The sequence below is a fragment of the Heptranchias perlo genome, chromosome 5, assembly GCF_035084215.1.
Source record: "Heptranchias perlo isolate sHepPer1 chromosome 5, sHepPer1.hap1, whole genome shotgun sequence".
In the NCBI taxonomy this organism is placed as follows: domain Eukaryota; kingdom Metazoa; phylum Chordata; class Chondrichthyes; order Hexanchiformes; family Hexanchidae; genus Heptranchias; species Heptranchias perlo.
Window position 1 is genome coordinate 19,788,227 of NC_090329.1, and position 25,662 is coordinate 19,813,888.

Below are 25,662 nucleotides of genomic sequence, written 5' to 3' on the forward strand. Positions count from 1 at the left end.
AAAAACAAGGAAAACCAAGGCTCATTATAGCACTTTACACCACATGTACCTATTTAATGGAAAATCAACTATAGGGGTGATTCCATGGGATGTACATCTCAGATAATCAATGGGCACTCTCCACTAGGAACAGCTGATCACAAAATCACTCCTTATGTTTCCACCACACATGCAAGCAACAGGCACAATACTTACTGCTCCCTCAGCTGTGGAACAAATACCAATGTTTTATAAATGACTGTAATTAGAATATTCTAGCCTAATTTCTCACCTTTTTCTAGAATGAAGCAAAAGACAACAGATCCTCAATTTTGTGCTTTTTAATACGGATGGGTGGAGTGAATTGCAAGCTGCATGCTTGGAGTTAGTGTTTCATATTCAGGCCTGTCCTAATTGTACAAAGAAACTTTGCTAAAGTTTGAAATGATCCGTTTTAAGATCATGTTTGTGAGTTGCTTTTGATATGATGCTCCCGATAGAAAACTTCAGTTAAGTTTTGAGGAAAATCAGACATTGAAAAAACTTGTTTTGCATTGATTAATTTTTGCATGTCATGCAATACTGGTCACAAAAAACGATTGTGAAAATTAAAATAGATTCACATGTGCTTCTCTTCTGGAAATGATACAAGGTGTTATACAACATACTTACGCTTCACCTGATGGGCAATGAGAAAGAACAAATCACATTATAATGCAATGGAGCCTGTAATATAGCTAATGATGGTGAACCCATTAGTCGTAGAACACAATTGGAGTGCAATGATGTAGATGAGTAGAGAAGAGAGAGACTGCTTTGTCAAATGCTATCAAGTGTGCAACATTGAAGTATTCACTACACTACAGTAGCCTGGGCTTGAATATTTCTTCACTTACAATAAATTTTGAAAAAGTATTCTAAAGTAATGTGCTTTAGTTCCGAAATCTTTCAATTCTGATGTGGCATAACCTTAAGATATTACACCAACGTATTATACTTAGTCTTACTTACTACATGCAGAATAAAGTGGAATGAGAATTTTTTAGCCCCAGAATACCCCTGTATTCTACTTGTACTATCGACATCAACTATGCCATTCACTCCCAAACAGCTAACATAATATCGGCAAGCCACAATATCTAAGTAGCAATATAAGATCTTATGTGTGTGCGTGCGTTTTTTTAAAAACACAAAGAAAATTTTGATCAAGTTGGTATATTTGTCTTAGCCCCATTCTGCAAAGCATCCAATTTATCCTAAGTTTACTCATTTCCAGAAAAAAAAACTGGACGACATGTGACAGTATCACTTTAGGAAATGTGGTAATCCAAAATGGATTTCATCGGCTATCATTCCGTGTACCCTTCACTGAGAAGCTCTTCTAAATTCTCCATGTCCAATGGCGCTGGCTGACTCTCAGGTTTGGGGAGACAGGTGCTTCTTGCAGGCTGACTGCCTTGGCTACGCTGAGAACCTTCCGGCTGGTTAGTCTCTTTCTTTATATCTCGGCTGCCGTTGAGAAGTTTCTGACTCTCGATGAAATACTGATTTGGATGACTCAGGGAAAATCCGACTTCTTCAATCTAAAAGGCAGAGAAACAAAAATAAGGAGAGTTGAAGGTTTATATTGAATGTTGTGACTTAAGACAAATTGAAGCAGAAGATTAAAACAGAAAATTCCAGATCTACACAGCATTAAGCATCTTTAAGAAGAGTTAAAGGTTAATATTTCCAGCATGACACTTCATGAAAATTCTATTAAAAACATTATTTAAAGAACTCAATGAGGAAAAAAGAGATTAGTGACATTTCACTACCTTAAAAAAACCCAGAAAATTATGTTATATTAGTTCTGATTATATTAAAATAATGCAATAAAATTAGACTTGCTAAGTAATTTTGAGAAGTTTTGGAAAATGTTTTTAACAAACTAATAAATTCCATCAGTCTCTCTTACTCTGCATAAATTACAAATCACAATAATTTACTGTCACTCTAAGTCCCTATGTATTCCAACGAGAGTTCAATACAAACTCATGTGTTTTTTTTAATAGGGCAGCTTACATCAAACTGTTCCAGCATAGCTGTTCTTATTCAATATGCAATAGCAGACATTTTTTTTTAAAAAAATAGTCTGAGACCTAGATATTTGAACCGCTTTTTTTAAAGCTTAAAGTTAATTTAATCTGGGAAAACTCAGCTTGCAATTTAAAATGTCAAAGCCAATAATTAACAATTTCTGACTTAAAAAAAAAGAACTTGCATTTATATAACCCCGCTCAAACCTCAGGAGGCCTCAAAGTGCTTAACCAACGAGCTACTTGTGAAGTGCAGACACAGTTGTGTCAGCAAACAGCAGAGCCAATTTGTGCACAAGGTCCCACAAACAGCAAATGAATGAATGACCACATGGTCTATTTTTGGTTGCATCAGTTGAGGGAGGAATATTGGCCAGAATATCAAAATAACTATAGGCTCTTCTTCGAATAGTACCACGGGTTCTTATGCGGCCAATTAAGGCTTCTCTTTCAAAAGGCGGCACCTCCGACATTTCCTCAGTGTTGCACTGAAGTGTCAGCCTAGATCAGGGTCTCGAGCATAAAGGTGAGGCTTGAACTCAAATAAAGCCAAAAATAAAGTATAACTACAAACCCTTGTGGTGACCAATTGGTTAAGATAAGTCAACAATTGGGTAACCAAGACAAGTATATTTCAGTTAAGAGATATTTTGGATTGCTCGATATCTACTGAACAGATGTGCACTGTGAATGCCAACACTGTTAAACAGAATACATTTCAGGGCAAACTGGAAACTCAATTGATTTTCAGATGCCTCACAATGCTGTGGACACCTTGCTATTCAAAGAACCTAGGGCTAAACAGCTTGTGTGTAATGTTTAAGGGTTTATTGATGTGTGCAAAATCAATTCTATATGTCTGTACAACTCTGCGCAAAGAAAACTAGTTTATTTCAAACTGACAAAACAAATGCAAAATGGAAGTAGTGGAAATCTGGAATTCACTCCCCCAAAAGCCTGTGGATGCTGGGGGACAATTGGAGCTTTCAAGACTGCTATCGATAGATTTTTGTTAGGTGAGGGTATCAAGGGATATGGGGGTTGAAGTTCAGATCAGCCAGGATCTAATTGAATGTTGGATCAGGCTGGAGGGGCTGAATGACCTCCTCCTGCTCCTATAGATCAGTTAATATTTTACCAGTCAGTAGATCTGTGTGCGATGATTTTTTTTTCTGACCACTTTTAGAATTGTGAATGACGATATTTTGTAGTAAAATGTTAATATATTAATGATATCCAGTTTTAGGGAGAAAGAGTGGAGGGAAAACAAAATTAAAAAAAAACATTTTGCACTTTTCAGCTGGACTGACCTACAAACATACAAAAACCAGGTGACGCATATCTGCTTCAGCAACTGTCTTTGTGAGTTTGCAGTAAAACTAGTGAAGCTCAGGAATCAGTGCTCTGCAATGAGTGGATAATTACATAGAATTACACAGAATTTACAGCAGAGAAACAGGCCATTTGGCCCAACAGGTCTATGCCAGTGTTTATACCCCACGCGAACCTCCTCCCACCCCTCTTCATCTAACCCTATCAGCATACCCTTCGATCCCTTTCTCCCTCATGTCTTTATCTAGCTTCCCCTTAAATGCATCTATGCTATTCACATCAACCATTCCTTGTGGTAGCGAGTTCCACATTCTCACCACTCTCCGGGCAATGGATGTTCTCCTGAATTCCTTATTGGATTTTTTGATGACTATCTTGACTCCCAGTTTTGGTCTCCCCCACAAGTGGAAACATCGTCTCTACGTCAACCCTATCAAAACCCACCATCATTTTAAAGACCCCTATCAGGTCACCCCTAAGTCTTCCCTTTTCTAGAGAAACGAGCCGTAGCCTTTTGTAAACAGAAAAAGCAAATTAGTGATGTTTATTTTCCAACAGCAGAATTTCATCAATCTATTGCTTTATCGTTTTCATTAAAAAAAAGGGCAACTGGTTGTGAATGAGGCAGTTCATTTTCCAATAGAAGTCCTGGCAAAGCCAATCTACAGCAGTGAAGAGAAACTTTCAAAGATTCTTCGACCATCATTGTTGTTGGAGGAGAATGTGGAAATCGTTCAAAAAGGAAATAATGTGATGAGAAACAAAACACGTCCATCTGTAAAAATGCTTCAAAATTCCCTTGCCGGCACAGCTTGTACATGAACTGCACATTGTGGAACTAACAGAGACTAGGAAAGTCCCAGCTTTGAACTCCGGTCTTTGGCAAGTAAGCTGATCTCAGTAGGCGGTGGCGGAGGAGTGCAATAAATGGTTCCAGCGCCCTTAGCGAGGGAGGTAGAATAAACCCACCCAGTTCCCTCGTACACGCCTTCTTCACCTCCAGACTCTATTACTCCAATGCTCTCCTTGCCAGTCTCCCATCCTCCACCCTCCGTAAACCTGAGCTCATTCAAAATTCTGATGCTCATATCTGATCCTGCACCAAATCCTCGCTTGCCCATTACCCTCGTCTGGGCTGACCTACATCACTCCCCACTTTCCCAGTGCCTCAGGTTTAAAATTCTTGTCTTTGTCTCTGTTAGATTTTAAGTTTCACACTATAAAGAGGAAACTCATGCATATAAGCCTTTGCATACATCCACTTTTTGCTTGTCTGGACCTCTTTTGTAGTTATTAATGCCAAGAATGGATCATTGGGAAGACACGGAAATAAAATGCCAATTAGCTGATCTGTTATTCAAGGTGTTCAAAATTATGAGGGGTTTTGATAGAGTGGATTTGGAAAAACTGTTTCCAGTGGCAGGAGGGTCGGTAACCAGGGGACACAGATTTAAGACAATCATCAAAAAATCCAGGGGGGAGGGTGAGGAGAATTTTGTTTTTTTTACACACAGCAACTTATTATGATTTGGAATGCATCACCTGAAAGGGCGGTGGAAGCAGATTCAATCACTTTTAAAAGGGGATTGGATATATACTTAAAAAGGAAAAATTAGCAGGACTATAGGGAAAGAGTGGGGGCGGGGGGGAAGTGGGACTAATTAGCAGGTCTTTCAAAGAGCCAGGTCAGGCATGATGGGCCAAATGGCCTCCTTCTGTGTTGTATGCTTCTAAGTATGCAGCTCAAATGGGACTGAACTGTCAGTTTCTCAGTAATTGATTACTGGGTTAAAATAACCATAGTAGGACGAACAAAAATGTGTGCACACACTTTTGTTCTTTACTATTTTTGAAAGTAGAATAATATTAAACAGACAGGAGATAATACAAAAAAGGTAAATACATGGGATGTTACTCCAGTCAAATCTTAGCAGCCACAATATATATACACTGAGAGCTAAGAATCAGCAGGAATGGAAGACAGACCTTTCCAGCCTCTGGTCGTTCCTTTGGGTAAGCAAAGTGAGAGCTGACACAAGCAACTCCTTCTCCAGTAAAGGCACAAGCTGAAAACCTCTGCCAGCAGACAGTACACGTTCAAACAGCCTGGAGGGAACTTCTACTAAAGGAACTAAGTCAAGGCGGTGAAAGAACCATAGCTTAAAACCAATGTCATTTTCAGTTAAGAATATCTTTCAGCATCACTTAACAGTCTGACATTTTTTAAACATTATCTCAGTCTTAATTTATAACACCCTGACATATTTCCGCAGCCCTCGTGGTTGAGGATCTAGAGAGATCTAAAGAGGTGGCTGGTGGAAGGGAAGGGGCAGGAGGACTGTACTAGAAAATCAATTTTAAAAGAACTTCAATGACTGCTGTAGGGGATTCGGTTCACGCAGAACCTCAAGGTTCAGCGGCAAAGCAGTTGCAAGGTTTTAGAGTCATGGCGGGGGGGGGGGGGGGGAGGGGGGAGGGGGGAGGGGAGGGTTGCCAACTCTGGTTGGACGTATTCCTGGAGATTTCATCACATGACCTCCTGCCTCCAACCGCTTCATCCCCCACTCTCCCACCATTGGTCACCCGACACGTCCATCCTTGCGGTGCCTCGCCTTCCCACTGCCAATCGGAAAGTGAACAGGCTCTTCATTATCCGATTGGATGATTCTTGACTGTCAGCCTTTTATCACCATGTCTGATATTTTTATAACTAATAAACAAAAGTATTCAAAGAAAATTATTTTTAAAAAACTCGCAGCAGTGTCCTGAAGATTAATCTTCAATTCCTGGAGACTCCAGGACAATCTTGGAGGGTTGGCGACCCTATTGGGCAACGGTAAGGAGGGTATGTTCTTAACATGAAGAATTCTCTCCGATCAATGTTAAAAACAAATAGAAAAATTCTGCCTTGGTGAATAAAGGAAAAGATTAAGCTGTGATCACTAGATAAATTGTGGCATTGGGGCCTGGAATCAAGTTTCTTATGCTTAATAGGGTCCTGCTACACCCTAAGTACAGGTTTGCCATCTCTTGTATAACAAATTTACTAAGCTATGCTTCATGCCTGACACAATGCAAAAATGTTACAATATTACTGAAACTTAAAAACACAGGCCTCACATAATATATTATTTACCGACCACTTTATAAAACTATAAATGTAATTTTGTTTCTCCCTCCCCAAAATTTGCCATTGACAACTATTTCCATTGTAAAATATTGATTATTTTCCCTCTACCTGCCACAGTGGGTTTACAGTGTTTGTTTAAGATGCAAGTGCTTCCTTTGTTCATTCTTCCCAAAATGGTCCTCCTTTTCAAGTCATTTATGTGATTACATAGAATTTACAGCACAGAAACAGGCCACTTGGCCCAACTGGTCTATGCCGGTGTTTATGCTCCACACGGGCCTCGTCCCACCCCTCTTCATCTCACCCTATCAGCATATCCTTCTATTCCCTTCTCCCATCCTCAGCTACTCCTTGTGGTAGTGAGTTCCACATTCTAACCACACTCTGGGTAAAGAAGTTTCTCCTGAATTCCCTATTGGATTTACTAGTGACTATCTTATTTTTGTGGCCCCTAGTTCTGGTCTCCCAAACAATTGTCTACCCTATCAAACCCATTCATAATTTTAACGGCCTTACCACTGAAGAGGTGGCCATTCACAATACTCCAGACCTAGTCGATCCACTGTCTGGCTCATTAAACATTCCCCCGATAGCTCTCAACAAAACAAAAAAAAAAACCTTATCTCAAACAATACCATTTCAGAATTTTTATTTAATGGCCTAAACTATATAAAATACTGACAAGAATGACATTTTTACATTTGTTCTTTTTTCCCCATTGCTCACTCCGTAAAGGTCTTGATAATTTTCTGCCTGTTTGTCGCAACGCATTCTGGGTTTTGTTGTTCCACGAGAATTGGGTCAAAACTATGTCTCCCTTGGTGTGTCTTTCTTGCACAGAAAATTTCTCCACAGCAGCTGGAAATTCCCAGTGTTCAAGCCCAGGTGAAACAACAACAACAACTTGCATCTATATAGCTCCTTCAACGTAGTAAATCATCCCAAGGCGCTTCACAGGAGCGAATTCGGGCAAAATTTGACACCAAGCCACATAAGGAGGTGTTAGGACAGGTGACCGAAAGCTTGGTCAAAGAGGTAGGCTTTAAGGAGTGTCTTAAAGGAAGAGAGGCGGAGAGGTTTGGGCAGGGAATTCCAGAGCTTAGGACCTAGGCAGTTGAAGGCACGGCTGCCAATGGTGGAGAGATGAAAACCAGGGACGCGCAAGAGGCAAGAATTGGAGGAGCGCAGAGATCTCGGAGGGTTGTAGGGCAGGAGGAGGTTATAGAGAAAGGGAGAGGCGAGGCCATGTAGAGATTTGAACACGAGGATGAGAATTTTAAAATCGAGGCGTTGTCGGACCGGGAGCCGATGTAGGTCAGTGAGCACAGGGGTGATGGGTAAACGGGACCTGGTGCGAATTAGGATACGGGCAACAGAGTTTTGGATAAGCTCAAGTTTATGGAGGGAGGAAGGCCGGCCAAGAGAGCACTGAAATAGTCGAGTCTGGAGTTAAGAAAGACAAGGAAGAGGGTTTCAGCAGCAGATGAGCTGAGACAGGGGCGGAGACAGACGATGTTATGGAGCTGGAAGTAGGTGGTCTTGGCGATGGGGAGGATATGTGGTCGGAAGCTCATCTCAGGGTCAAATAGGATGCCAAGGTTGCAAACGGTCTGCTTTAACCTCAGACAGTGGCTAGAGAGAGGGATGGATTCTTCCTACTGAGCTTAACTGAGACAGAGAGGAAAGCCTATGTGGGAAAAGCTTTATGGAGGTCTTTATAGCAGCAAAGAACTAATTTTACGGGTATGTTTAGTGATTTTTATCCCCCTGAATTACATAATTGGTTTACTATATTATAAATATTTTTAGCTGTATATGCTGATCTGAGCCAAGAAGGAAATTGTTGGAAGAAAACAGTGTGAAGACATTATTTGACTGACTTTGGTGGTTATGAATGGTAGCTTTGGAAATAAAGTGGAGAATCTGATTGCATGTTACTCTGTTGGCTGCTTTCTTCTTTTTGGTACTTTTTGCTGCTTTAGTCAATCAAGTATTTGATTGGCAACAGATAAATGGTTATTTGCGCTAATCCCAATACACGGGAGGTATAAATCCTCCACATTTTCAAGTGTGGCACCCCAGATGTGCACCAGATGCAAGACTTTGATGGAAATGATATTCCTAAGCCCTCCTTTCTTGAAGGTGTTGACTCTTACTGAGATACAGTCCCACAGCTCTCGAATAACATCAATCAAGTGGCAATTCTTCATCAATAGGCTTAGGTGGTGCCTCCAGTATATTCATCAATGGGATGCAACACAGCCCAGCCCAATCAATCCTCCCCAGGTATCCATAGGCAAAACTGTACATACACAAAATAAATCTTCAATCATCTTTTTGTTCTGATTGATTCAGTTTAATACTGAATAAAATACAGGTTCTTGATCCTAGTGGAGCACTAGTTGGGCAGATGCAAAGTGCCTCTCTCAAAGGAAATAACAAATAAATCAATGGATGTTCACTCATCCACACAGGGCAGACCTGCACACCTCTTAGAAGTCAACGCAAAAGACAGCGACCCAACGTGTTACCAATTCTTCCTCTTGGTGAAGGAAGAGTGCTCAGGGCATAAGAGAAAAAAAGGATTTTTTTTTAAAAAAAGATATGAATTTCATAGATAACAACAACTTGCATTTATATAGCGCCTTTAACGTAGTAAAATGTCCCAAGATGCTTCATAGAAGCGTTATCAGATAAAATTTGATACTGAGCCGCATAAAGAGATATTAGGACAGGCGACCAAAAGCTTGGTCAAAGAGGTAGGATTTAAGGAGCATCTTAAAAGGAGGGAGAGGTAGAGAGGCGGAGAGGTTTATGGAGGGAATTCCAGAGCTTGGGGCTTAGGCAGGTGAAGGCACAGCCGGCCGCCAATGATGGAGCGCAAGAGGCCAGAATTGGAGAAGCGAGAGATCTGGGAGTGTCTGGCTATGTGGCTCGGTGTCAAATTTTGCCTTCTAATGCTCCTGTGAAGAGCATGGGATGTTTTACTACGTTAAAGGCGCTATATAAATGCGATTGTTCTTGTTTTATTTCTTTGGGTCCATCTTAGTACTCCATTTCACCTCACAGTAAATTGGTCCTCTGTGTGCTTTTAAAAAAAAATCACAGTAATGAATTAAGACAAATTATACAGTGGTGAACTACACTTAGAATCCTTACATGGCAAAGTAGTCTTACTGAACCAGGATCTTTGACTGTCCGCAAGTTTTGATTCACGGTCAATTCTCGATCATAATTTTTTTCCCCTGCCAATACTTTGCATCGTTATATTTGTGTTTTTAGTGTTCTGCTCAAGAATGAAGTGGGAGATAATCCTCTTTAGAATGCCCTGGAAAAATGTTTGTCATTTTGATAAACGATCTAGCAAAAGGTTTGCGCAATTTAATTATCTATTAACATAAAATGTGATTACAGCTGACAATACTCACTGCAGATAATTGTGGTTTTAACTCCTTGAAAGGAAATATTGGCCTAGTTAATGTATCGGATTTGAAGATAATTTCAATTTCTCCCCCCCTCCAAAAAATGTACGCAAACTGTAAAATGTTGCTGTGAAATATAAAACAGTGCAAAATGCAAGGAACCGTGCATCGATAATAAAACCGTAAATAATTAACAAATGATGACAGCTAATGATGGATGCGAGTACTCTTCGGAGACTGTAACTTGCACGCACCAGTTACAGTCACTTCCCAAGGCTGACAAAGCCACTCTCATTACTGTGCAGCGGAAATTAAACATGTCCTTACATTGTGGGTAAGCTCAAAGTATTTCTGACAGGCCAGCTGGTAGTGCATCCCCTTGACTAAATCCAGAATCTGTATGGGAAGAAAAAAAGAGATTTATTGAATAAACTTGGCTCATCCAATTTCTGGATGAACGCAGAGCAATAATAGACACTTAAAAACTCCATAGTGTCATTGTAAACATAGCAATCAGAACCAATAAGAAAAAAATATACTAACATACTTTCGGTTTGATTATACTACAAATTCATTTTGACACATTTTACTTTGTAGCTAAAACCCAACTACAACTAACAGCATTTAATCTAGTGGAGACGGCAGATAAACGAAGTATTATGTGGGATTTTTGCTGTTCCGAGACTCTAATAACTTCACTCTCACAAAAGCTAAGCAGAACAAAAGAATGAATGACCCAGTCTGAGCAGCCATTACTAGTGTCACTGTAGCTTTTGTTATGCACTGCTTCCTAATTCAAGCTAAATTTAATCTATTTGCCTTTGTATAAACTGCCATCCTTATCAGTTTTCTACAACATTTGCTGGGATCTGTAAAGTTGTACCTTTATTGTGCAGCTTAACAGAACTTGCAGTCAATCCACTCCTATCAGACGCGCTCCAAATTGTTGAGACGAGGAGATAACCATCTTCAGGAGAATTCTGAATATTTGTTGATGTCCCTTATTCGCAATACTTGCGCTGTCAAATGCAAGCTGGCGAGCACTGTTTGGATTTCTAACTCCTGCTACCTGTCATCGAATATCAGTGTATAGGTATTGACAGATATCTCTGCCAATGTCACTTAGCAGGAGATCAAAGCAATTGACATTGTTAAAACTTGGCTAAACTGCAGCACTGAAACTCGGTTTGCAATTCAGTTTTCGTACTTTGACATCAATGTTGTTGTGATTTCCTTGAACGTGGCTGCCTTAAATTAATGGAGATTTTAATCTAACTATTAGCCAATACAGATGCTCAAACTTGTCAAATTCTTTAAATGTTTGACCTGTATGTGCTCTCCCTCATACGCTAGGTAGCAACCAAATGAAATTCATTGTCAGATAGTATGTCACAAGGCTACGATGGGATATAAAATCTGCTATTGTTTAAAGTTTAATAAACTGAAGGTAAAATAAAACAAATTTCACACCTCTCCCTTGCTCCACGTTATGCTAATACCCTGAAGACACTTCTTGCCTTGCGGTTGTGCTACTAAATTACAACACGAGCACTGCATTCCGTCAACACCTCTGGACTGGAAAGGCAGGGAGGCATAAATGTCAACAGTCATTTCAAGCCTCGTTCATTTTAAGCTGGAGGGTTGTGTTGTGAGCACAAGGAAATTGAAGCGATCTTTACATGAGGAGGAACAAGGGAATTTGCGCTGTTCTAACGTGTTAAAGCCTACAAGATGGGTGTTAACTCAAAACAGGACTGAACGGGCAGCATGCTCAAAGAGTGTAACCCATCTTTTGTCTGCCTCGCTCATAGAAAATATGTATAAAAAAGTGCGATTTGTTTTTTCATCTAACAAACGCCTCTCATAACTATGATCAGCTCTGCCAAAAATGCGTTTAAAGATGCACATTAAAGTGCTGCGCCACAGAATGAGGAATGTGGGCTCACACCTGTCGCACAATGATGGGTCCCTGATTGTCATCACGTCGCTGTGTGGAAAGGGGCCAAGCGGAGGTCACATGTGTCCACACGGGAAGGGAGGAAAAAGGGACGGAGAATCATCCATTGTCAGCTGTGGCTCAGTGGGCAGCACTCTCGCCTCTGAGTCAGGAGATTGTGGGTTCAAGTCCCACTCCAGAGACTTGAGCACATAATCTAGGCTGACACTCCCAGTGCGGTACTGAGGAAGTGCTGCACTGTCGGAGGTGCCGTCTTTTGGATGAGGCATTAAACTGAGGCCCCGTCTGTCCTCTCAGGTGGACATAAAAGATCCCCAGGCACTGTTTCAAAGAAGAGCAGGGTAGTTCTCCCCAGTGTCCTGGCAAATATTTATCCTTCAGCTGATATCACTAAAACAGACTATCTGGTCATTATCACATTGCTGTTTGTGGGAGCTTGCTGTGCACAATTTGGCTGCCGCTTTTCCTACATTACAACAGTGACTGTGCTTCAAAAAAAGTACTTCATTGGTTGTAAAGCGCTTTGGGACGTCCTGAGGTTGTGAAAGGTGCTATATAAATGCAAGTCCATCTTCCTTTCTTTTTACTGGTCAACCCTTTGCACCTGGTTCTGAGTGACACTGGAAGAAGTCCGAGCGCTGGTCACTCATTGACCCTCTCAGCTCTTGGTTTGGAAAGACAAGTGAACAGGTGGCAATAAAAAGAGAGTCTTGACCTCAATTTTAAACAGAAGTGGGAAAAAAAAGAAAATTGATGATATTTATTTTCCAACAGCAGAATTTCCTTAATCCATTGCTTTATCACTTTCAATAACAAGTGCAACTGGTTGTGCGATAGAATGATATAACACAGAAGGAGGCCATTCGGCCCATTGTGTCTGTGCCGGCTCTTTGAAAGAGCTAACCAAATAGTCCCACTCCTCTGCTCTTGCCCCATAGCCCTGTAATTCTTTCCCCCTTCAAGTATTTATCCCATTCCCTTTTGAAAGTTAGTATTGAATCTGCTTCCACCGCCCTTTCATTCCAGATCATAATAACTTGCTGCGTAAAATTTTTTTTCCTCATTTCGCCTCTCGTTCTTTTGCCAATTACCGTAAATCTGTGTCCTCTGGTTACTGACCCTCCTGCCAATGGAAACAGTTTCTCATTTAGCAAAGTACCATTGTGGCACTGTAACCCAGCCAATAGTCAATGGCTTTACAACAGAAGGGGAGGGAGAAGATTGGTAAGAGAGAATAAAACTGACGAGGAGAAAAATGACTGACAATTACAGATTTGGATGGGATACTGTTATTACAGAAAACCCCCACTGGACTTTGAGAGATTTGCCACATCCAGATCGGTCGGGAGCTTTCTGAACAGCTCAGCTTTATTCTGCTGCATTTTCAGCAGCCCCGACCACTGGGAATCGAATTTGATATTGCTGGCAGAGCACACCTGACTTAAATGATAATTATTCTTTCAAAAGTGTAACCTAATAATAATAACTGTCATCTTCAATGTGAAATTGCCAGAAAAAGAGCCACCAGCACATCTAGCAATGCGGTTTACAAGTCTTGGATACAAGTGAATGAAATTCACTGTCTGGTATTGGCGCATGCATCATTTATAAAGCATAGATTTTTTTTTACACGCAGACCCTTAAAGTGAGACAACTGCAAGGATTCAGCTTCATATTATTTTAAGCATCAGGAGCTTAGTAATTATCTGTAGTGCGGGCTTGTCTATTGCACAAATCAGCATTGTGGGACGTAACTTGTCTGAGCAGGTTGAGACAACAGAAACAAAGGACTACAGCAGGAGAATTGATAAAATTAAGGCATCAAGTCAAACCACCATACTTATTTTCCAGAATGTGGGAATTTATTGGTCTTTCGTACATCAAAAGTAATATTTTGTGTGACTAACATGGTGATTACTAATGAGTAGTATATATTAAAAAAAACTGTTCATACACAGTCTGGGTGAATTATTGTTACGCAAAACTAAGTATTTTTCCTTTCGCCTCCAATTTCTTCCCATCCGCTCCTAGAGGGCGATGATACATATAACTCACACTCGACAGTCGCCTGCCCGTAACTCACTCAAGAGACATACTGTCAGCATTTTTGCCACTTGGGAGCGGAAATTGATACTAATTCACACGGGACAGTGAGTGCCAGCGGGTTATTTGCAGCTGAGGCCAATTCTCTCTTCGCACCAAGCCCCCTCTGTAACCTAGGATATTGATGCCAATTGCACCACCGTCCTGCCTGAGATCAGCTAACGCAGCAAAAGCCACAGATCAAGCTTGGGATCTTCCTGGTCTGCATGCCTCTGTTCCTCACTGACCAGCAGAAGTAACCAACCAAGCTTTGGTGGGGAGCTAAGTGATATTTTCTATTACTTTCATGGAGTATGTTATTTACTTTAAAAAAAAAATCGAAGCATATCGATCCCTCGTCAGATGTAGCAGAGGTTAGACCAATAAACCCATCACCCAAAAATGACCCCAAATCCTATTTCATTCTTTTGTTCATTATCATCTCCAATTTAATCTCCCACTCCCAGAATTTGTCATGATTAGCAAATTAATTTGTCAGTCTATTTTAGCATTGTTTTAGAATAAATAAGTCCTCAAGACACATATAAAGATCAGTCGCTCAGTCATGCACTTTCAATCTTTATAGCAGTCGTCCTTCAAGATTTTCTTTTCTTTTCTCCGCTGTTCCTAACCTGAGCACAGAATGCTATCACAAGATTTAAAAAGTCAAAATAATCCCAATACTGAGATCCCTCAGCTTGATCAGGACAACCCCTGCCCCACACAAAGGAAAAGGTTCACCACTATGCTACTACCACAATCAAATGAAACAAAATGATGCTAATGGTTATCATACAACAAGCAGCAAACACACTAGTTGGAATTGGGCCAAGACTATCCCAACCTGTTTTGACACAGAACTGCACACAAACATACTACGGAAACAGCTTGGTCTGTTTAAGGCTTTTCTACAAATCCTTCTTAAATACCACCTAGGTGTGACTCACTCAACAAAGTTACATCCCCCTCAAAAACTACAGCAGGTGACGCTCGTACCAGTTATAGTTGTCAAGACTGGAAGCACCAAGACTATCAAACGATTTTGCTTCAAAAATAAAAATACTCTGCACTTTTTTTTTACATTTTAGCAAGTAGCTGCTCCTTTCATTAAAAATTCCTTTTCATTTAATGCTCCAGTTGAAGAATAAACACAAAAACAAATTGAGAACACGAACGTTTCCCCTCGGTATCAACCGGTAAAGGCAATCGGTTTCACTAAATCAACCTACATAGTGTGTATAGTTTTTTTTCCCACAGCTCAATTTTATAAAGTCAATTCACATAGTTTTTGCTATAAAGCCTCATTAAAGAAAGAATTTGCATTTATGCTTCTTCCGGGTGTCCCAAAGCACTTTACAACTAATGGTAACTTACGAAGTGGAGTCACTGTTATGTTGGTAAATATGGCCGCAAAACTTGCACACAGCAATGTCTCTCAAACTGCAAATGAGTGAGTGACCAGTCAACCTGTTTTTTTGGAGTTTTTGGTTAAGGGGGTATATGTTGGTTAGGACACCAGGAGAACTCCCTGCTCTTCCTTGAATAGTGCCATAAAAAAAATTTTATGCCCAACTTAACAGGCAGAGTTGGTATAACGTCTCGGCCATAAGGCACCACCTTCCTCAGAAGTTCCAACAGCACAAACACGAGATAGGATTTTACATAGAATGTACAACACAGAAACAGGCCATTTGGCCCAACTGGCTTGTGCTCCACATAAGCCTCCTCCCACCCTACTTCATCTAATCCCATCAACATAACTTGTATTTTGATGTTGAAAAAGGTCCAAATTATTTGAAAACAACGCTAACATTTTCTATAGTGCTCCGACTTGGAATAACCGGGTTTGCATTGCGACATTAAGACTAGATCGGTTCAAATTAGCGTTGCGTGATGAATTGACCAAAGAGGGAAGAAATATTTTGACGAATGCTAGAGATGGTAATCAGCAGTGAAAATACACCAACTGCCAAGGCAGCTGTAATGAAAATATGCTGAAGAAAAGCTCCTCGTCTTTTCTTCCAAAGATAACGCTAACACAACTCAATTTATGCTTCCTGGGGGAGGGAAAAACAAAACAAAAAAAAATTTCCTAGAGGAATTTTTGATGAAATGCATTTATTCCCTTTATTCTCTCCACACACATGGGGATTTGTTGGTTTGCTGCTAATTATTTTTGAAGGAGTGAGCCCTTTATTGCTTTTCAGGGTCACCAAAGCAGCAGGACGTGTAAGAAACAGCTGTCCACTCACAGCAGTTTCAGGCTTTCTCTTACAAGATTCACAGTATCTGTGCTCTAAAGATCAGCCATGCCTCTTCACAAGGTAATTTGTGACGGAATTTGTTACAATGGGAAGTCACTGCAGTATCAAATCTTGCTCTTGTGCTCCAGATTGAGATTTATTTATTAATTTGCTTAAGTCAAACCTTTCCAATGATGGTAGTAGGAACAGGAGGAGGCCATTCAGCCCCACGAGCCTGTTCCGCCATTCAATTAGATCATGGTTGATCTGTATCTTAATTCCATCCACCAAACATCTAACAAAAGGCATCAAGGGGTATGGGGAGAGAGCGGGAATATGGGATAGAGGATCAGCCATGATCATATTGAATGGCGGAGCAGGCTCGAAGGGCCGAATGGCCTACTCTGCTCCTGTTTTCTATGTTTACCCGCCTTGGATCGGTAACTCTTAATACCCTTATCTAACAAAAATCTATCAATCTCAGGTTTGAAATTTTCAATTGATCTCAACAGCTTTTTGGGGGAGAGTTTTCCAAATTTCCACTACCCTTTGTATGAAGAAGTGCTTCCTGACATCACCACTGAACGATTCAGCTCTAATTTTAAGGTTATGCTCCCTTGTTCTGGACTCCCCCACCAGAGGAAATAGTTTCTCTCTCTCTCTACCCTATCGAGTCCTTTAATCATCTTAAACACTTCAATTAGATCACCCCTTTAATCTTTTATACTCGGGGGATATAGTGCTTCAAGACAACGTGACAAACATTGTATCTGAGAGGGAGGAACCTTGATCTCATTAAAAGCTTGCTGAACAATCCCATCCATCCCAACCACTATGAAATGAAGAGCAGCAATCTTGACTTCAAATCCTCTCCCCTGGAAAGGGGAAACACTTGGGTCCCACTCTACGCCCCTTTCCCCAAAGATATCCCCAAGATATCTTAAGTGTCTGGGCAACTGTGGGCTAAAGGCGTATTCAATATTTGCCTATTATGGCAGTGTAATTGTGAATTGTGTGTGGAGTGACGAGAGACAAAGTGGAACCATGGAGGTTTAAAAGTTTGGTTGCCAGGTTTGCTTTCAACACTACACAGCAGCGTGCACTGTATCTGGTGGATTGATCAAGGAATGGCGATAAGCAGACAACCTATAGGGAACGTCCCCAATCAATACAAAAAACACATGTTGCTGGTGGTGCAGTGGAATCACTCACCTGATTTATTCCTGCAGGAGCAATTTTATAGGACTGCAGCTTTTGCCTCAGCAGCTCAGGATCGCTGTGGCGGAACGGACAGCCTAAAATTAAAAGCATCATAGAAAGAATATTCATTAAATTATCAGTACATGAATATAAGTTCATCATCATACGGTTACCTCTTTGACCAAGCTTTTAGTCACCTGTCCTAATATCTCCTTATGTGGCTCGGTGTCAAATTTTGTTTGATAATCACTGCTGTGAAGTGCCTTGGAACATTTTACTACATTAAAGGCGCTTTATAAATGCAAGTTGTTGTTGTTGCTGCAGCAGAATACTGTTCTTTTATCGCTGAATTTGGGTCAGAATACCCTAGACAGCTGTGGCATGGAGGTTTCCGCTCAGTACAGTGAGGCAAGGCAATTTCAATTTAGTGGATGGGTCCACAATACAAAACCACTCTCAAATCCTTCCAACCCACCAAGAGGATTGGCGCAATAGACTGGGGGCAAAGGTTGCTCTGCTGAGGTCTAAGGTTATCCAAAGGGTTATGAAGGGAGCTTTGTATTGTATTTGGGACACACTTAGGAATACTTGATGAGGCCACTGGATAATATATTCACCACCAGCACCCCCCCAACCAAAGTCAAGTTGACAAGCAAGAGAATTACTGCTATGCTATGGGAAAGCAATAAATTGGTCAATGTCAAAGAAACTGTGCTACATTGCAGTAAGTTTAACATATGCCATATGGTTCTTTTATGGTTATTACTGAGTCACTTGCATGTGCCAGAGAGCATCTATATGATACCCATCTCAAACATACAAGATGCCAGCAATAAACCAGTGCTCAGCTAAGTGCACTGCGGAGTGCAGCCTGTGTGAATGCCCCTTGGCTGATCTCATTCAGTAACGAAGCAAAGCCAAAAGAGTAATGGAGCGGAAGCATGACAATGATGACTGGCACAAGCTGCACGCTCTACCCCCTGCTGGCAATGCAGTCAAACAATCAATTTTCCACTCATACCTCCCAAGGTCCTTTCACACAAAGGTGGGACTGCGACTATCCTGTGAACTCACCGTGATAGTCCCCTTGACCTGGGGGGTTGGACAGAATGATCTTCATGCAGCTGTATGGGGTATAGTCTGTCCTCTTGCCTTCTTTTCCAAAACTGTGGCGTATATTGTAAGCGTATAATTTATCAAACTAGATGACAAAGCAGAATAGAAATGTGTGCATTATACACTATTCGGTATAGTGCGCGGTAATAAGTAAAACATCAATGTCTGGAATATGGTGGAAAATACTGATTGAATTATGAATGTTCCTACAGCAAAGAACGATCCATATTCTTAGGACCCACATACTGTTACACCTGGGATCACATTAGCATGCAATATTTATCTTTTGGAGGACACTCAGATGTTTGCAAAATATCAAAACAAAAAATATCCATTTGGAACTGGCACGTCCTACATGTAGAACTGATTCAACTAATGAAGTATTACATGTCAGAAATGGAGATGTTCGCTGATGATTGCACAGTGTTCAGTTCCATTTGCAACCCCTCAGATAATGAAGCAGTCTGAGCCCGCATGCAGCAAGACCTGGACAACATCCAGGCTTGGGCTCATAAGTGGCAAGTAACATTCGCGCCAGACAAGTGCCAGGCAATGACCATCTCCAACAAGAGAGTGTCTAACCACCTCTCCTTGACATTCAACGGCATCACCATCGCTGAATCCCCCACCATCAACATCCTGGGGGTCACCATTGACAAGAAACTTAAGTGGACCAGCCATATAAATACTGTGGCTACAAGAGCAGGTCAGAGGCTGGGTATTCTGCGGCAAGTGACTTACCTCCAAAGCCTTTCCACCATCTACAAGGCACAAGTCAGGAGTGTGACGGAATACTCTCCACTTGCCTGGATGAGTGCAGCTCCAACAACACTCAAGAAGCTCGACACCATCCAGGACAAAGCAGCCCACTTGATTGGCACCCCATCCACCACCCTAAACGTTCACTCCCTTCACCGCTGGTGCACTGTGGTTGCAGTGTGTACCATCCACAGGATGCACTGCAGCAACTCACCAAGGCTTCTTTGACAGCACCTCCCAAACCCGCGACCTCTACTACCTAGAAGGACAACAGCAGCAGGCACATGGGGACAACACCACCTGCATGTTCCCCTCCAAGTCACACACCATCCTGACTTGGAAATATATCGCCGTTCCTTCATCGTCACTAGGTCAAAATCCTGGAACTCCCTTCCTAACAGCACTGTGGGAGAACCTTCATCACACAGACTGCAGCGGTTCAAGGAGGCGGCTCACCACCACCTTCTCAAGGGCAATTAGGGATGGGCAATAAATGCCGGCCTCACCAGCGACGCCCACATCCCATGAATGAATAATAAAAAAAAATGTACTTAGTAACTTTGTTGCTTGTTTGAACTCTATACAAGCAATTTTGTTAAACTATCACAAAACACCATCATAACCAAACCCGAATCAGACAGGACAGGAAGATTTGAGGTTCCACCGTTTGCCTGTGATGGGTTACTCAATCTCAACTGGGGTCTAATAATTGGTCTCGCTATGGTCGTGCCAGAACCCCGCTCTGGTCATCTCACACTGATTGGGCCAGAACCTCACTCTCATCAGGGCCATCAGAGATCCATTGCGTGGATTTTCCGTTGAAACTGCTGGCAATGATTTGAGGATTTTCTTTTTGAAAAGAACCCGTGTAAACCTGATTATTTTATGGCCATCACCAAACCGGGTTTTCTTCATTGTTTTTGCAGCTGTTCAACTGACCTCAATTTGTGCCAGACACATCACCTGATCAGCACACGCCAATTTTAAGCGAGGCTGGATGGCCAGATGTTCTCAGCAAGCTGCATATTAAGCAGTGTGCTCACCCCTGAATTTGTCTGTCTCTCCATTTGAGGTGAGTGAATCTGTACAGGACCTATTCCTTTATTTTTTTTTTTGCAGGATTTATATCAAAGTTAACAGTGTTTCTACTTGAATCTGCTATGACTGATGTGCCTTCTCTGAAGCAGTGTTTGTGTGCTCTAAACCTGTGCTTTATTGTTGGACTGGTTTTTAATATTTTTTTTAAATTTCACTTTCCTTTCTTTTTAAATTTTTTTTGATGCTGGGGCACGTGTTTATTATATGTTAGCTTGATAGTTTGAATTTTTAAATAAAAAAGACGTGCATTTACGTAGTGCCTTTCACGACCACAGGACATCCCAAAGCGCTTTACAGCCAATCAAGTACTTCTGAAGTGTAGTCACTGTTGTAATGTAGGAAACGCAGCAGTCAATTTGTGCACAGCAAGATCCCACGAACAGCAGTGTGATAAATGACCAGATAATGTGTTTTAGTGATTTTGGTTGAGGGATAAATATAGGCCAGGACACCGGGAAGAACTCACCTGCTCTTCTTCGAAATAGTACCCTGGGATCTTTTCCGTCCACCTGAGAGGGCAGACAGAGCCTCGGTTTAACGTCTCATCCAAAGGACGGCACCTCCGACAGTGCAGCGCTCCCTCAGTACTGCACTGGGCCCGTCAGCCGAGACTGTGTGCTCAAGTCTCTGGAGAGGGGACTTGAACCCACAAACTACTGACTCGGAGGCGAGAGTGCTCCCCACTGAGCCACAGCTGATACACTGCTGTACAATACTGTAACCAGGCTCTAACCAAGTATAATGAGATGCTCCCCCTGATGCTTAAGTTTAATAAACATATGAATTAAAACTGAATTTCTTCCTAGAATTCCCTGAAACTATTTTTTGTAAGCAATAAATACTTGCAGTAAAACTGGAGCCGCAAGGATGCCCACAGATTTTGTGGCAAAACCTTGAGGATTTTGACCCAAATTTCTGTGGAGTTCTGGTGGTCCTGCTGATTGATAAACTAGTGAGCTCTGCTGGAATGGGGTGTGGAAACAGAGTAAAGACTATGATAGTCACTAGAGTCCAACAGGTCATCAGCTTGCACTGTCCAGACTCATAAATGAAGCATGGCCATTTAGTTGAGCTACCAGAGGACCACCATTACCTGGGCTGCAGGAGTAGTTGTTACCTACAGGAAAAGGTTATAGGGGGGAAACACAATCGACTATTCCAATGCTCTCCTGGTGGGCCTCTCTCCCTCTGTAAACTTGAGCTGATCCAAAACTCTGGTGCACGTATCCTAACTCGCGCCAAGTCCCGTCCACCCATTATCCCTGTGCTGGCTCACCTAAATTGGCTCCCGGTCCGCGAACACCTCCATTTTAAAATTCTCATCGTGTTCAAATCCCTCCATTGGCCTCGCCCGCTCCCTATCTCTGTAACCTCCTCCAGTCCTAAAATCCTCCAAGATCTCTGCGTTTCTCCAACTCTGGCCTCTTGTCCATCCCCCTGTTCCTTCACACCATTAGCGGCCGTGCCTTCAGCTGCCTGGGCCCAAAGCTCTGGAATACCCTCTCTAAACCTCTCCGCCTCTCTCTCCTCCTTCAAGGCGCACCTTAAAATCTACCTCTTTGACCAAGCTTTTGATCACTGTTCTAATATCTCTATGTGGCTCGGTGTCAAATTTTGTCTGATTACACTCCTGTGAAATACTTTGGGATGTTTTACAACATTAAAGGTGCCATATAAATGCAAGTAGTTGTTGTTGAAAAATTATGAATCATAGGACAAGATTTCCTCTGTTTATAAAGAACACAATTGCAATTTTGTCAAACTTAGTGCGGAGAAAAAAATCTCTCCCCATAACTCGTCTGATGTGGAGGGAATAGACAATATTTTTTAAAAATCAATGATGTCGCTGTCTTTGCTGCTCATGGGGCGTGCAACCAGGTTTATTGCGTTTATTCTCCGAAAATCAGTTCTCTGTCTGTATCCTGTGCATCAAATTCGTAATTTTGGACTTTCTTCTTACAGTAGACTACAAGTGCAAAGACTGACGAGAGTGGAAACTAAGAACATCAAACTTGTCCCCTGATAAATTGAAGGCCTCCTAAGACTATTGAAAAAAATATGCAAAATGTGTCCTTGGCCACGCTGATTCAAAATCCCCTCAGTAGTAGCTAGTTGGAAAACAAGCCTAAGACAAATCAGTGGCAAAAATTGCTTCACGTTAAGTTTTAAATCCATTTCGTAATTTGATGTATGCTGAAAACAGCTGACATCTTGATTAATAAATGTTTTCATCTCTGGGAATAATTAGAAGCCAGTTATCAAAAAGATCTCTTTGTGCACAAACATTGGCCTAGGATTTGCCGTAGTCGGTGAATGAACAGTGCCAACCGTTAGTTAGACTTGCCCTTGGCCGTTTAATCTCCATGAGATTTTGCTCTGCAAGTTGCTGGAAGTGGGAGATGGAAACGGAGCTACGCCCCCTACAGGGCATCTGGGATCTGAGGGAACAGGGCAAGCCTGCGGCAGGTGGTGAGCAAACCAACATGAGGGAAAAACTTACTTGACTTCGTCCTCACCAATCTACCTGTCGCAGATGCATCCATGACAGTATTGGTAGGAGTGACCACCGCACAGTCCTCGTGGAGACGAAGTCCCGTCTCCGCACTGAGGATACCATCCAACGTGTTGTGTGGCACTATCACCGTGCTAAATGGGATAGATTCAGAACAGATCTAGCAGCTCAAAACTGGGCATCCATGAGGTGCTGTGGGCCATCAGCAGCAGCAGCATTGTATTCTAGCACAATCTGTAACCTCGTGGCCCGGCATATTCCTCACTCTACCATTATCAACAAGCCTGGTTCAATGAGGAGTGTAGAAGAGCATGTCAGGAGCAGCACCGGGCGTACCTAAAAATGAGATGCCAACCTGGTGAAGCTACAACTCAGGACTACATGCATGCTATACAACGGAAGCAACATGCTATAGACAGAGCTAAGCAATTCCACAACCAACGGATCAGATCAAAGCTCTGCAGTCATGCCACATCCAGTCGTGAACAGTGGTGGACAATTAAACAACTAACGGGAGGAGGAGGCTCTGTAAACATCCCCATCCTCAATGATGGCGGAGTCCAGCACGTGAGTGCAAAAGACAAGGCTGAAGCGTTTGCAACCATCTTCAGCCAGAAGTGCCGAGTGGATGATCCATCTCAGCCTCCTCCCAATATCCCCACCATCACAGAAGCCAGTCTTCAGCCAATTCGATTCACTCCACATGATATCAAGAAACGGCTGAGTGCACTGGATACATCAAAGGCTATGGGCCCCGACAATATCCCAGTTGTAGTGCTGAAGACTTGTGCTCCAGAACTAGCCGCGCCTCCAGCCAAGCTGTTCCAGTACAGCTACAACACTGGCATCTACCCAACAATGTGGAAAATTGCCCAGGTATGTCCTGTCCTCAAAAAGCAGGACAAATCCAATCCGGCTAATTACCGCCCCATCAGCCTACGCTCAATCATCAGCAAAGTGATGGAAGGTGTCGTCGACAGTGCTATCAAGCGGCACTTACTCACCAATAACCTGCTCACCGATGCTCAGTTTGGGTTCCGCCAGGACCACTCTGCTCCAGACCTCATTACAGCCTTGGTCCAAACATGGACACAAGAATTGAATTCCAGAGGTGAGGTGAGAGTGACTGCCCTTGACATCAAGGCAGCATTTGACTGAGTGTGGCACCAAGGAGCCCTAGTAAAATTGAAGTCCATGGGAATCAGGGGGAAAACTCTCCAGTGGCTGGAGTCATACCTTGCACAAAGGAAGATGGTAGTGGTTGTTGGAGGCCAATCATCTCAGCCCCAGGACATTGCTGCAGGAGTTCCTCAGGGCAGTGTCCTAGGCCCAACCATCTTCAGCTGCTTTATCAATGACCTTCCCCCTCCATCATAAGGTCAGAAATGGGGATGTTCGCTGATGATTGCACAGTGTTCAGTTCCATTTGCAACTCCTCAGATAATGAAGCAGTCCGTGCCCGCATGCAGCAAGACCTGGACAACATCCAGGCTTGGGCTCATAAGTGGCAAATAACATTTACGCCTGACAAGTGCCAGGCAATGACCATCTCCAACAAGAGAGAGTCTAACCACCTCCCCATGACATTCAACGGTATTACCATCGCCGAATCCCCCACCATCAACATCCTGGGGGTCACCATTGACCAGAAACTTAACTGGACCAGCCACATAAATACTGTGGCTACAAAAGCAGGTCAGAGGCTGCGTATGATGCGGCGAGTGACTCACCTCCTGACTCCCCAAAGCCTTTCCACCATCTACAAGGCACAAGTCAGGAGTGTGATGGAATACTCTCCACTTGCTTGGATGAGTGCAGCTCCACCAACACTCAAAAAGCTTGACACCATCCAGGACAAAGCAGCCCGCTTGATTGGCACCCCATCCACCACCCTAAACATTCACTCCCTTCACCACCAACGCACTGTGGCTGCAGTGTGTACCATCCACAGGATGCACTGCAGTAACTCACCAAGGCTTCTTTGACAGCACCTCCCAAACCCGTGACCTGGACCACCTAGAAGGACAAGGGCAGCAGGCACATGGGAACACCACCACCTGCACGTTCCCCTCCAAGTCACACACCATCCCAACTTGGAAATATATCACTGTTCCTTCATCGTTGCTGGGTCAAAATCCTGGAACTCCCTTCTTAACAGCACTGTGGGAGAACCTTCACCACACAGACTGCAGCGGTTCAAGAAGGCGGCTCACCACCACTTTCTCAAGAGCAATTAGGGATGGGCAATAAATGCTGGCCTCGCCAGCGACGCCCACATCCCATGAATGAATAAAAAAAACTGGGTATCTCCTAAACCAATCAGATTGAAGGATTCCTAAATGAACTGTGCAGAGTCTGAACAAGGAAGTGTAAGTTAGAATAGTGAATTCAATGTCAAATCAGGTACAGAAAGAGAAATAGAGGGGGAAAAAAGATTGGATTAAGAGAGAGAGAAAAAAGTGACACAAAGAAAAAAGAAAAAATGTTATTTACATTTTAAAAAATCTCCATTGAAACTCGAAGGAATGAGACTCCAGATTTGAAATGGTTAATTTTCGGTGCCAGAGAGGTTGACTGGCAGTAATTAACACTTATCACCCCGTTAAAAAGACTGAAATGGACAAGATTTAACTTTCTGTGGCGAGTTTAGTTCATATCTACCGTGCAAATACAGCAACTTCATGCCGTTCAATGTATTTCAACGGTGAGTCAGACAGCGAGATGCCGTTTTCGTGAAGCTAACAGCAGAGTGGA

At 42.3% G+C, this 25,662-nt stretch overlaps 1 protein-coding gene across 1 annotated transcript in view; it reads right to left on the minus strand.

The window, feature by feature from the left end:
• Positions 1–304: 304 nt before the first annotated feature.
• Positions 305–25,662, minus strand: part of prim2 (DNA primase subunit 2) — a 204,283-nt gene continuing 178,925 nt past the window's right edge. The window contains exons 10-13 of the mRNA XM_067984052.1: positions 18,498–18,624; positions 17,436–17,518; positions 10,269–10,337; positions 305–1,562 (exon numbers count right to left, since the gene is read on the minus strand). Coding sequence (XP_067840153.1) covers positions 1,329–1,562; positions 10,269–10,337; positions 17,436–17,518; positions 18,498–18,624 — 513 coding nt within the window. The 3' untranslated portion in view covers positions 305–1,328. The remainder of the gene's footprint in view (positions 1,563–10,268; positions 10,338–17,435; positions 17,519–18,497; positions 18,625–25,662) is intronic.